The sequence below is a fragment of the Lissotriton vulgaris genome, chromosome 7 (genome assembly GCF_964263255.1).
Source record: "Lissotriton vulgaris chromosome 7, aLisVul1.2, whole genome shotgun sequence".
NCBI classification, from domain to species: Eukaryota; Metazoa; Chordata; class Amphibia; order Caudata; family Salamandridae; genus Lissotriton; species Lissotriton vulgaris.
In genome coordinates, this window is record NC_141695.1 from 1,675,655,676 (window position 1) to 1,675,667,817 (window position 12,142).

Genomic DNA, 12,142 nt, shown 5'->3' on the forward strand with positions numbered 1-12,142 from the left:
CCAATGACCCTCATGAGTTCCTTCTCCCCAGTATTGTGACTTTGTGCTAACTGTCCTAAGCACTAGCACAGCATGCACCTGAGAACCCACATACGGCACGCAGCGATTGGTAGCGCAAAGTTCCCTACACAGCGACCAATGGCAATTCCCAATCTATCTCAAAATGTCACAATTTCTAGCATGCAAAATGCGAAAAGTCCCATAAAACGATCAGGACCATTAGGGTGATGGTTTGAACCACTGTTCTCAGCACTCCTTCACACCATCAACCCAAAATCTGTTAACCCAGAATCCTATTGCCACCACTCATAACAAAACCAGGCAGTCAGTATTAAGTATCAATCTTCAGTGTAACTCCTAGGGTTATACACCATCAATTGCTATACTGACTAAAAAGGTTGCACCTACATTTTTATCTTTCTTTGTCTCTTTTCTCTCTCTCGCTCAGATCCACATTCGCTCACACTTCCCTGCCTCTAATAGACACCCGTATCACAGGCAGAGTCGTTGTCTCAGGCTCTAAGGCAACAGACAAAGACATGGATGGAAACAGGCAGAGACTTACTGTAGAGCGAGCGTGGACATCCCTAGAGACAGTCCTCCAGCAAATTTGTTGAAAAACACATAAAAGGAGTAGAAGAAGGCTTCAAGATTCAGGCAGTCTGGGTTCTTCACCTTGAAATCATCAACAGCATCAGGGAGCATGGACCTGGGAGAGCAAAACAAAATTGAGGGAATGAGGCAATAAAACACAGAGTTGGAGCAACTATCAGAGAAAAGGAAAATTTGGCAACAGTGTCAGATGAAGACGTGCGCATTGGCAAATCATAAGGTATACCGACAGGTCAGGTCCACTGAAAGGGCTCTGGGAGACATACAACTAACTGGCTCTTCTTTATCGACACAAAGTCACTGGTCTCTGGAAAGCTCTCTTGAATTCTTTGAAGACAAGTCCACCTCTAAAGAGATTGTTTCTAAATGGCTGGTGGAGCATGCTAAAACAATTGTCTTCCGTTGCAGCTCAGAAAACAATATGGCACCTTAATATGCTCTGACGTTTTTACTGAAAATATGGCACTACATAAATTCAAGAGAAATTAATTAAAGTTTACTAAAAAACTTGGAGGAATCAAACTTGACAAAAAAGATGGGTGTAATAAAAAATCCTGCCACTTTCCAACAGGTATACCGACATGCTCAATATCATGCAGTAGGCATCTATCACCGTGGTCCACTCTATGGGAACTAGCTATCCTCAAGTTGCCCCTTATCCCCGAAATCCTAAATGCAGCATACAAAAGAAGAAAGCAGAATTGCACAAAAAAGAACAATGACCCTAAAAGAAAGTCTGGGGTTCTGTGTCGATTTAGTAATAAAATATGTGTGCAAATGTCCCACTGTCTAACCTTGTAAATTGTGTGTGGGAAAAACTGTAAGATTCTGGGTTTTGCAGCTCTGAATCATGGAGAACATGCTGTATTACTGCACAATCCCCTACTACAAACTGTGGAACTCAGAACAGGAAGGTGACACCCACTCCCTATGTAGTTATTTCCCCGCATGGTTATTCTGATGGAAACATCTGCCTGTTGATTCCTCACCTTATAAATATCCCCTGCGCCAGCATTACGCAGAATTTTTTCCTAGCTCTCCACGCCGACGAGGATCTCACAATGCCATGGCTCCGCACACAACTCCGCATGACGTCATCGGAGCCATAAGAGCATTGTCGGCGTTATGACGTCAGTTACCTTTTTTCCGCCCCATCGACGCGTAACTGTTTTATAGGACTCTCCTTATTGTATTGTGTTACTTTGTAAACCTTTATATTTAACTGTTGCGATGGCTTCGTTGAGGAAATCTGGGTTTAAGCCCTGTAGGGAGTGTGTTGGGTCACATGTCGATCACTGATTCCCATGTAGATTGTCTATGGTCTTTGTTGTCTGATCACGACGTAGAAGACTGTTCCAGTTACCGAAAGATGAACCCAAAGGCTCTTAAGGAACGGGAGGCCAAGATTTTTATGGCAAAGGTAAAGAAGGAAGCAAGAGGGCATAAAAGGTCAAAGTCAAAGTTGTCTACTTCGCATGCGTCGAAGTCGAGGAATCACAAGAAGAAGAGGAGACATGGTTCTCGGTGCCATTCGCCGAAGGGTAAGGCTTTGAGGTCACCTTCACCGGCTCCTCGACATCGTCAATTAGACTTGGTGTCTCCTTCGCCTTCTCTTTGGATGTCTCATGAGCGATCTCCTTCACCAAAAGGCACTCCAGTGCACTCTCCGGTGCCAAGGGGTTCTCTGGATTCAGAGGGCTTACCAGTTCAGGATGATCCTTCACCAGTTCACGAGACTGAAACTGTGGCTCCGCCAGTGGATCCGGCTGTTTCGACATCGGAGTCTCCTCATGTGGATGTTGGCTCGACTCCATATCCACAGTTTCCAACTCCAGGTTCGGATCCAACGCATTTTTTAAATGCAATGTATGGAGAATTTGCTAAGGCAGCCTTCCCCTCCGGAGCACCTTCGGGTCCTGTGGGTCCGCTGGCCTTCAATTTGGGCATGCCTCAGCACTATGTCCAGGCACCCCTTCATGCCTTTCATGCGGATGGCGCCGTCATGGCAGTTTCCAGCTCCGAGATTTTCGACGCCGTATATGGAGTCCCCTGCACCGTCTGGTGGACCTTCCTCTCGGCCTCGTATGGTGCGGATTCCACCTTCGGATCCTCCTTCGACGCTGACTTCGGAAATGTCGGCGCAGCGTGTGGCGCAGCCGACGCCACAACCAAGGTTTCGTTCGAGGAGGGAGGATCAGAGACTGCTGGAGGAAGAGTAGTATCAGAGACAAGAGGTTGAAGAGGGTGAGTTAGAAGATTCTGTGGATGAATTCGAAGGAATTCAGGAGGCAAGTGGGCTGGACACTTCCCAAGGGTGGGAACTTTCTTTGTCAAGGTCTACACAAACCTCAAGAGGTTGCTTCATATCATTCTGTCATCAGAAAAGCGGCAGAACCTTTGGACTTACAATTGCCTGCTGCTGAGTATAAGCCGAATTTGCTTACTGAAGTATTATTGTTGAGCCCTTGTTGCCCTTTAACCCGTTAACCACGGCGGTAATTCTGCCGCGGTGCGGGCGTTTCCGTGCGCGGGAGGGGCCGCGTCGGCCATTGGCCGACGGCAGCAAGGAAAGTGTTAATGAGGCTTTAACAGAGCCTATTATGGAAGTGTGGCGTAAACCTCTCTTTTCTCCTGCTGTATCCAAATCTGTAGCAAGAAGATATAGAACTGCTCCAGGTGACCCACTTTTTTTTCTTCTCATCCGTATCCAGAAGGTTTGGTGGTCAGTCATCCTCTTTCTGTTCTGCCGTAACTACATCCCCTCTTATCCCCGCACCCTCTTTCATAACACTACTTTAGTCCCCCTCTACCTTCTCTCCCACCTTTTCCTGATTTTTCCACTACCCTTGTTAATTTCCATGCAACTGTCTTTAATTTATTGTACCTGGACTGTACTCTTTTCATCACTATGTAAACATTATGTAACCCATGTAAAACTCGTAACTTGCAACTCGCTGTGCCTTATGTAAAGCGCTCTGATACCTCTGGGTCTAGCCAGCGCTAAATAAAACTCAAGATAAATAAATAAATAAAATCCTGCTCAAAACAATCTTCAGGTGCATTTCCCCAGGCTCATGCCTATAGGGACTCTAAGAAGTTGGAGCAATCAGCTAAAACAGTCTTTTCATCATCCAGCAAGCCTCTAAAATCAACAAATGCTACATGTTTGTTGGGCCATTACATACATACTTTGACGGATTCTGCGAAGCAATTGGCGCCCTAATTGCCGGATGAGAGCAGTGGAATTTTACGGAGGTTCTGTCAGATGCTCAGGCGGCTGCTCAACAGGTTATTCAATCTGGCTTGGATACGGCCAGAGTAATGAGTTCCTCCGTAGTTTCCAGGAGACGGGCCTGGCTTAGATCCTCTGGATTTTCCCTGGATCATCTGGCTACCCTTCTTGATTTGCCCTTTGATGGGTCAAAACTTTTCGGTGAGAAGGCTGATTCTGCGCTTCAAAGGTTTAAGGATAGCAAAGCCATGGTGAAGTCCTTAGGATTGCAAACCCAGTCAAGGGGGTTTGGTTATAAAAAGTATCGTGTTTTTGGGAGGTCTTTCTTTCGCAGCTTGAGCAGGAAGTATCTCCGTTTTACGGTAGGATCACAACACTACCAGTTTGCGGTCCTACCGTTTGGTTTTACTACTGCACCTCGAGTCTTCACGAAGGTGATGGCAGCTCATCTCAGGAGTTCAGGGATTCTGGATTTCCCTTACCTGGACGACTGGCTGCTCAAGGCGGAGTCGCCAGAGATGGTGCTTTATCATCTGCAAGTGACAACTCAACTGTTGTTCAACTTGGGTTTTTCAATAAATGTGCCCAAGTCTCACCTGGTGCCTTCTCAGCGCAACCTGTTCATAGGGGCGGTACTGGATACTGCTGTGTGTCGAGCTATTCCACCTCCGCAAAGAATTCTCGACATTCAGGAGATGATTCCTTTGTTTTACAATGGGGCAGTTGTTCCGGTCCTGAAGGTCCTTCGTCTGCTCGGCCTGTTCGCTTCCTGCATTCGGTTGGTCAACCATCCACGCTGAAACATCAGGGCACTCCAGTGGTGCCTCCGCAGGCAGTGGTATCAACACAACAGAGATCTCAGGGAGTCAGTCAGAATCTCCAGAGAAGCTGCAGTGGAGCTGATTTGGTGGAGTGTGTGGGGCAACCTGTCTCAAGGAAAGCCCTTTCAGCTTCCTCCGCCGGTGGCCACTGTGATCACGGACGCCTCCACTCTAGGATGGGGTGCTCATCTGAGGGATCTGGAGGTCAAGGGGCTTTGGTCTCCAGAGGAAAGGTTGCTTCACATCAACCTTCTGGAATTGCGGGCGATACGCTGTAAAATTTGCAGCATAAGTGCAATCCCTTATTCCTACCCTTGTGCCGCTCCGTTCGCCTGCCAGCTCATGGGGCATGCAACACTTGTCGAACTGAGACCTAATAGGTCAATATTTTTGACAACATTAGGCAACTAACCACGCTTCACCAAGGGCCAGCTCATGCCCTGAAGCTCAAACAGGCAGCCGATTTTTGCTACCAGTTTGTAGGACTGTAGGCTTACCACTTTACAAACCGAGCATTGTGTAGTAGGGACCACTAGAAGGTCCTGATGAGTAAGCAGTAGGGGACTGCTTACGAAACATGTTGACCAGGTAGTAAGCTAATTGCTCTACCCCAAAACCCCCTTCTTAATGTTCCCAGCCAGAGAAGTGAATAAAATATATTTTTTCTACTAGCCAGGGAATTTTAAATTTTCTTTTTTACTTGCACTCATATATTTAGGTCCCTACACTTCACTGACATCACTTGCACTGCACCATCACATAGCCTCCTGTCACAATAACTAGTGCTCCCACGTAGTTCGTAGGTCGCAGCACGCCCCGCCCCGTAGAGGGACGGGAAGACCCCTATGATGAAGCATGACACTAAAGGACTTTTTAGTGTGTGAGGGGTATTTTAAAAAGCACATAGTGCTCTCGTCTTTCCAACACCAAGAGAGAGCCTAGTATCACACTATATATATTAAAAATAAAAAATATCACGATTACACATTGATAGAATCCTTTTGTTTATATTACTGGGATCTGCCCCTGTTTTTTTGATAAGAGGGACGTGCTTAAAAGCCATGGGAACCTTGCCTTGGGAAAGTGACTCATTTAAAATGGGGGGCACGCACTGAGGTAGGATGGTAAATATCTCTTTAGAAACGTGCGGCGGGCAACAATCAGCAGGAGAACCCGACTTGACACGGGTCAGGAGTACAGATAAGGTTTTGGTGCATATGGGTTAAAAAGAGTTTAAGACCCTTTGATTTTTCGAAGTGTCTTCCAGCGGTTCCCAGTTGAAAGTGTTAGGGAGACTGCTTTTAAAAGTAGAGATTTTGTCAAGAAAAAAAATGATTTAAAGAGTTGCAGAGTTCTTGAGTGGGGGTCTGTATCGGGGAGGTTCTGGTATCATTACACGTCATTAACAGTTTTAAAAATTTCTTTAAATTTATTGTTAGCGTTGAGAAGTTTAGAGGAGAAATAAGCTGATTTAGTGGTTAAGATGGCTGTCTTGTAGTCTCCACGGACAATTACAAAAAGTTTCCTATCATCATTTGAATAGTTTGATCTCCATTTCCTCTCGGTTTTACGCAATTCAAGTTATTGTAATTTAAGGTCAGTGGAGAACCATTTGTGCGCCTCAAGATGGCGAGCACAAGAGAATTTAACAATGGGGGCATGGATGTTACTAGCTGATGATAGCCATTCTATGACATTTTCCACCATGATGTTAACATCGCTGCAGAGGGTAGGTGCCGAGTTTTCCAAGGCTTCAATAAACTTAGATTTGTTTAAAGAGTTCCACTTCCTAGTTTCGCCCCCTTCTAAGGGGGGGGGGGGGGGTATTTTTTCCGGGTCTTAAGCGGGACAGTGAAATTCATCAGGTGGTGATCTGACCAAATACATGGCGTGATAACAGGGGTGGATACAGAGACATTGTGTGTCCAAATATGATCCAAGATGTGTCCCTTTTCATGGGTGGGATTATGTACATGTTGGAGTAAATTTAAGTTAGATAGGAGTTCAGTTAACTCAATAGTCTGTGAGCCCCCTGAGGTGTCATTAAACCAATAGTTAAGGTCCCCAGCCAGGAGCACCTTATCGTGGTTGATCACCAGCGTGGCAATTTGGTCACTTAAGGTTATAGGAAAGATAGGCATTGACTTAGGGGGGACGATAAATAAGGACTAACACCAAGGAGCCAGTCTCAGTGTTAAATTGTAAAACCAAGTTCTCCACTTCAGGGAGTGCAAGGGGGGTAAAGGTGATAAATTTGAGGTTTTTGTTGATAATAGCAGCGACTCCTCCTCCCGCCTTCCCTGGTGCTCGGATAGCCGATAGGATGTAATAATCAGACGGGAGAGCAGCTAGAATGTCAGGCAGGGAATCCTGGGCAAGCCACGTTTCAAGGAGAAGGAGGACATCTGGTTTGAGCAGCAGAAAGATGTCCATTTGATGTTTCACTAAAGAGCGCGTGTTAAGGTAAGTGAAGTGGAGGGGAGTTTGTCTGTTACCAACCGTGTCAGTGTTGGTGGCTGCGGGGAGGTCTAGGCTAGGGACAACAGAGGACCTACAGTTTGTAAAGGGCGCAGAGATAACGTTTTTCATGATTCGGCCATAAGTGGTAGGGGCTAAGGGAGGGCAGAGTTCGCGTGGGGGTCTCAATAATTTTAACATTTCAGGAGAGTAGCTGACTGTGGTCCGTGGCCCCTGGCCCGGCCGTGTGCTGACGGGCGCAGACGGGCTTGCCTTTGGCGCGCCATGCCGGCCGCCACAGAGATAAAACAGTTCCAAAAAAGCTGCCGACTTGGCAGCTGGAGAACCAAGTTCATGTCTTAGTGCTAGCTCACCATCATGTGACTCAGGGCAAATAATGTTATCTTCCTGTGCCTACACAAAATGAATGTGTTCTTGTGTAAAGCGCTCCAATACCTTTGGATTGAGTTTGTGCTATTGTATTAAATGCACATCTGAAAAGGAAGGCTTTTGTAATGAACTTCCCAATCCTTTACCCCAACGAGGCAATACATACCTTCCACTCTTCAGAAAAAAAAGAACAGACAGGTGTCTTTCAGTCTACTCTATGAAGAGTTAGGCTTATCCAGATTCAGTGCATTACAGCCTGCATGGAAAACATGCCCAGGCCCCCATTCACTGGTTGAGCATCAAACCAGGACGTTCAAAACCAATCACAATGCTGCTTTGCAGCTTTGTGATTGGTAGGCACCCAGGCTCCCCTGACCAATCGCAAAGCTGTATTGCAGCGTTGTGATTGGTCAGTGGGGCATGGCTGGGTTCCTGTTCCTCGAGGAGAGCAAGAGCAGAGCAGAAAAGACCCGGCGGGAAGGTAAGTACATTTTTTTTTATTATGCGCATCTACGCGCGAGCCATGCCGGCCGTCACTGAGCTAAAAAAAAGTTCCAAAAAAGCTGCCGACTTGGCAGCTGGAGAACCAAGTTCATGTCTTAGTGCTAGCTCACCATCCTGTGACTCAGGGCAAATAATGTTATCTTCCCGTGCCTACACAAAATGAATGTGTTCTTGTGTAAAGCGCTCCAATACCTTTGGATTGAGTTTGTGCTATTGTATTTTTGGAAAAAAAAAAAAATGAAAAAGAATTTCTAAAGCGCATGGCTGCCCTTGAGCGTCCCAGCGCTACGTGTACACACAGACAGACCTCCTCTGAACCGCATCCAGAGATGTTAGTCATTCTGGGGGAAAAGGAACGTTTTCAGAGATTTTCGGAATCTGGTCAAGTTAGGTTCTTTCCTCATTGATGTTGGGAGGGAGTTCCATAGCTGACCCGCATTTATTGAGAAGCGGCGTCCTCCGGCCCTTGCTCTTTTTGCTCTCGGGATAGCTACCAGGTTTTCCTCGCCAGAGCGGAGCGTTCGTGATGATTTGTAAGGGCGGATCAGATCTCTGAGGATCGGAGGGCCTGTGCCTTGGAGGACTCTGAACACTGTACAGAGCGCTTTGAATTTCACTCTCGCTCTTATGGGCAGCCAATGGAGTGCTTTCAAGGCCGGTTTCGCTGACGTTCTTCTGGGTGTATTCGTCAGCAGTCTTGCGGCTGCATTCTGTGCCCTCTGGAGCACGTTCAGGGTGTATTCCGGTGCAGCCAGGAAAAGGGCGTTGTTATAATCCAGTCTTGACAGAATAAGGCCCTGTACCAGCAATTTCCTGGAGTCTAGTGGGAGTAAGGGCATAACTTTCCGTATTGAGCGGAGCAGCCCATAGCAACACCCTGCTGTTTTTTTCGCCTGAGTGTGCATCGACAGCTCCGGTTCAAGCCAGACGCCGAGACTTTTTATGGATCCCTTCGGGGTCGGAGGATCTCCTAAGCAGGCCGGCCACATACATTTGGGGAGGGAGGTGCAGAGATTTCCCAGCAACATCACCTCGGTTTTGGAGGCATTAAGCTTGAGTCTTGAGTCGGCCATCCATGCCATGATGTTGGTAAGGCAGGCGGCAAACTTCTCACCATGGTTTTCTGCGAGCGAGAGCGAAACAATCAATTGGGTGTCATCCGCGTACGTTGCGAGTTTCACTCCAAAGGGTGCGACCTCCCCCTCCAGTGGGGCCATGTAGACACTAAAAAGCGTAGGGCTCAGTGATGAGCCCTGCGGGACACCACACTGAAGGGGGGTGGGCACTGATCTATTGTTGCCCTCGCACACTTGATATGTTCGATCACTCAAGAATGACGTTAGCCAGGTGAGCGCCAGGCCTCTTACTCCCAGCTCCTCCACCCGGTGGATCAAGATCTTGTGATCCACCGTGTCAAATGCCGCGCTCAGATCCAGGAGGACCAGGGCTGCTGATCCTCCTGAATCTAAGATGCACCTGCCCTCTTCTACCATGGTGATCAGAGCCGAGTCAGTGCCCTGACCGGGCCGAAAGCCAGTCTGGGTGTGCCGTAACAACTCGTTGGATTCCAAAAAGGACGAGAGTTGCCGGTTAACCCATTTCTCAGCGATCTTTCCCATCCCTGGCAGTAAGGAGATTGGCCGAAAGTTGGACAAATCGGCGGGGTCAAGGCCCGCTTTTTTTAGCAGGGCTTTTACTATAGCCTGCTTCCAACTGGGGGGGACCTTGGCGGCGGCAAAGGAAGCGTTGAGTAGATCTACTGCCGGACCCGCTATGACATCCGTAAACTGCTTTAGGATGTACATAGGCATGGGATCCGTCGGAGAGCCACTTTTTTGCGCGGCCAGCTCTTTACAGAAAGCTTCCCTAGTGATCGGGGCAAACTTGTCTAGCACGACTCTATCAGTGGCCAGACAGCTATCCCCTAAGGGCGGGCTCTGACGGGGCAAGGGGAGGCCGGCTATGATGTTTTGAATTTTCTGGTCAAAGTACTGGGCCAGAAGGTTACAGCGGTCCGTACTCCCCTCTGAGGGTTCTGGAGATACTGGAACTTTGAGCAGCTCTTTGAGAATTTTATAGGTTTCCCTTGAAGAACTGGCTGATGATTTTATCCTATTTTCAAGGTAGGCCGCTTTGGTGGCATTGCGTGCCACTTTATACGTTCTCATGGCTGCCCTGTACTCTTCTTTGGAGTTTCCTGCCCAGTTTTTCCGCCAGTCACGTTCTTTCTTTTTACAAATTTTTCTCAGAAGACCCAGCTCTGGGGTGAACCATAGGGATTTGGGGCCCCCCGTCTTCCTGTTGGCTATTTTCAGGGGAAGTACCGCATCTAAGGCTGTGCTGAGCCATTCGCAGAAAGCCTCATCTGCCTCTATAGGATCCCTATTAAGCACCAGGATGGTATGTGTCAGCTTGCGTGTAAGATCGCTGACCGGGAGTTTCGACCATACCCTTACTGGTACTTGTGCTGTGGTTGCCGATGGAGGTGGGGGAGCTGTAACAAAACCCATTTGAAAGGGGATCAGGAAGTGATCAGTCCAAGGGAGAGGCAGGGACGGTGACATGGAGAGAAGGGGAAGATTGGAAAACACCGTATCCAATAAGTGGCCCTTGACGTGGGTGGGCTCCTGATTATGGAGGGTGATGTTCCCCAACCCAAGTTCGGATCTTAGGTCGTTTGCAACTCTATCCTCCGCTGAGTCGAAATGTAGGTTTAAATCTCCAAGCAGGAGGAAATTGGGTGCCGACGCTATTAGCATTGGGGCCTCTTCAAGCAGAGAGTTCACGAACTGCTTGATGTTACCCGGAGGCCGGTAAATCAGCAGCCCCGACAGTGAGTCGTTGGGGGACAGTTGAATCTTAAATCTACAACTTTCCGCTTATACTTATAAAGTGCACTCTGATCCTTAAAGGGATATCCTGGCACTAGACCGTATCTTTAGTCAGTTCTGATCTAGACCCTAAAGCGGATACAACAAAGTCTATGAAAAAAAAGCAACAAACACAAAAGTCAGAGGCTTTCATAAATCAGAAAAGGACAAAGGCATTTAGCCTCCAGGCTTATTTATTGTGCTGGGTGGAAGGCCAACACATCAATAGGAGGGAGAGGCAACACAGAGGAAAGAAGCAAACACAAACAGTGGGAGGGAGAAGACGGCAGAACCAGATACAAAACATGCTCTCTGTAGACTGGCTCAACAAAAAGAAAAAAATTGCTCTCAAAAGCACAAGCACTGTGAGTACACAAGTACTTGGGCCATGCTCCAGTGGAGGGTCACATGCAAGAAGTGGGCAGTACCGACCGCAGAGCTGGCCAGCCGGAAGCAAGCAATTGAGAGTGGCTTAGAAGCCAACCAATAGTAAGTAATAGGTGACCTCCAAGCCCGCTAACAGTTAACAACAAGCTTAGAAGAGAAAGTGCATGCGCTGTCTAGGCGAGACCTAAAATCAATAGTGATTTCCCTGACTTCAATGATTTTATAGTTGAAGTCAATATGCACCCGCATTGCTAGCCCCCAGCCAACCTTCCCCATGGCCCTCACACAAATGGTATATCATTGACTGTGTAACAAATATTATTGACAGTCCAGGTTTGTGGAAAAATACAGACTGAGGGGCAGATGCTAAAAACATTTTTGAGGAAGCAAACGGCCCACTTCGCAGAACTGGGCCGTTTCAGACCTCAAAAATGCTTTTTTTAATGTTCAAACCTCAAATTGCTATTTGGTAATAAGTGACCAGATCCCACTTTGAGTTTGCGACCCAATACCAATTTGGTATCTGAAAGGGGCATGTTTAGGGCATGCCTTCCATATACCACATGGTAGTGCTATGTATTAATGTTTTGTGACCGAATTCCGGTTGAAAAACAATATTTTACCACATCTTCAAAGGAGGTGGTAACCAATTTGCAAATAGAAAGTTGCCCCCATGGGAACCCCTTTCACTTTGAGAATGTAAAAAAAAAATAATAATAATAAAGAGCACCCAGTGGTACAATGAACCATTGCCTACGCTTAAAAAATGAAATGTAAACGTTTCATATTTTTACTTTTTGAAACACATACCGTTTTCCTTTAAGGAAAATCAGCTGCACTTCAAAAACAAAAGAGATTACTTTCTCAAA

General features: G+C 47.1%; 1 protein-coding gene across 2 annotated transcripts in view; it reads right to left on the reverse strand.

Annotated features, from left to right (window-relative positions):
• The window catches only part of LOC147706290 (sodium-dependent lysophosphatidylcholine symporter 1-B-like), a 138,565-nt gene that overhangs the window by 11,127 nt on the left and 115,296 nt on the right, over positions 1 to 12,142 (reverse strand). For both annotated transcript variants that reach the window (XM_086932736.1, XM_086932737.1), the window contains exon 12: positions 566 to 709. In XM_086932736.1, the coding sequence (XP_086788862.1) occupies positions 566 to 709 (144 nt within the window). The remainder of the gene's footprint in view (positions 1 to 565; positions 710 to 12,142) is intronic.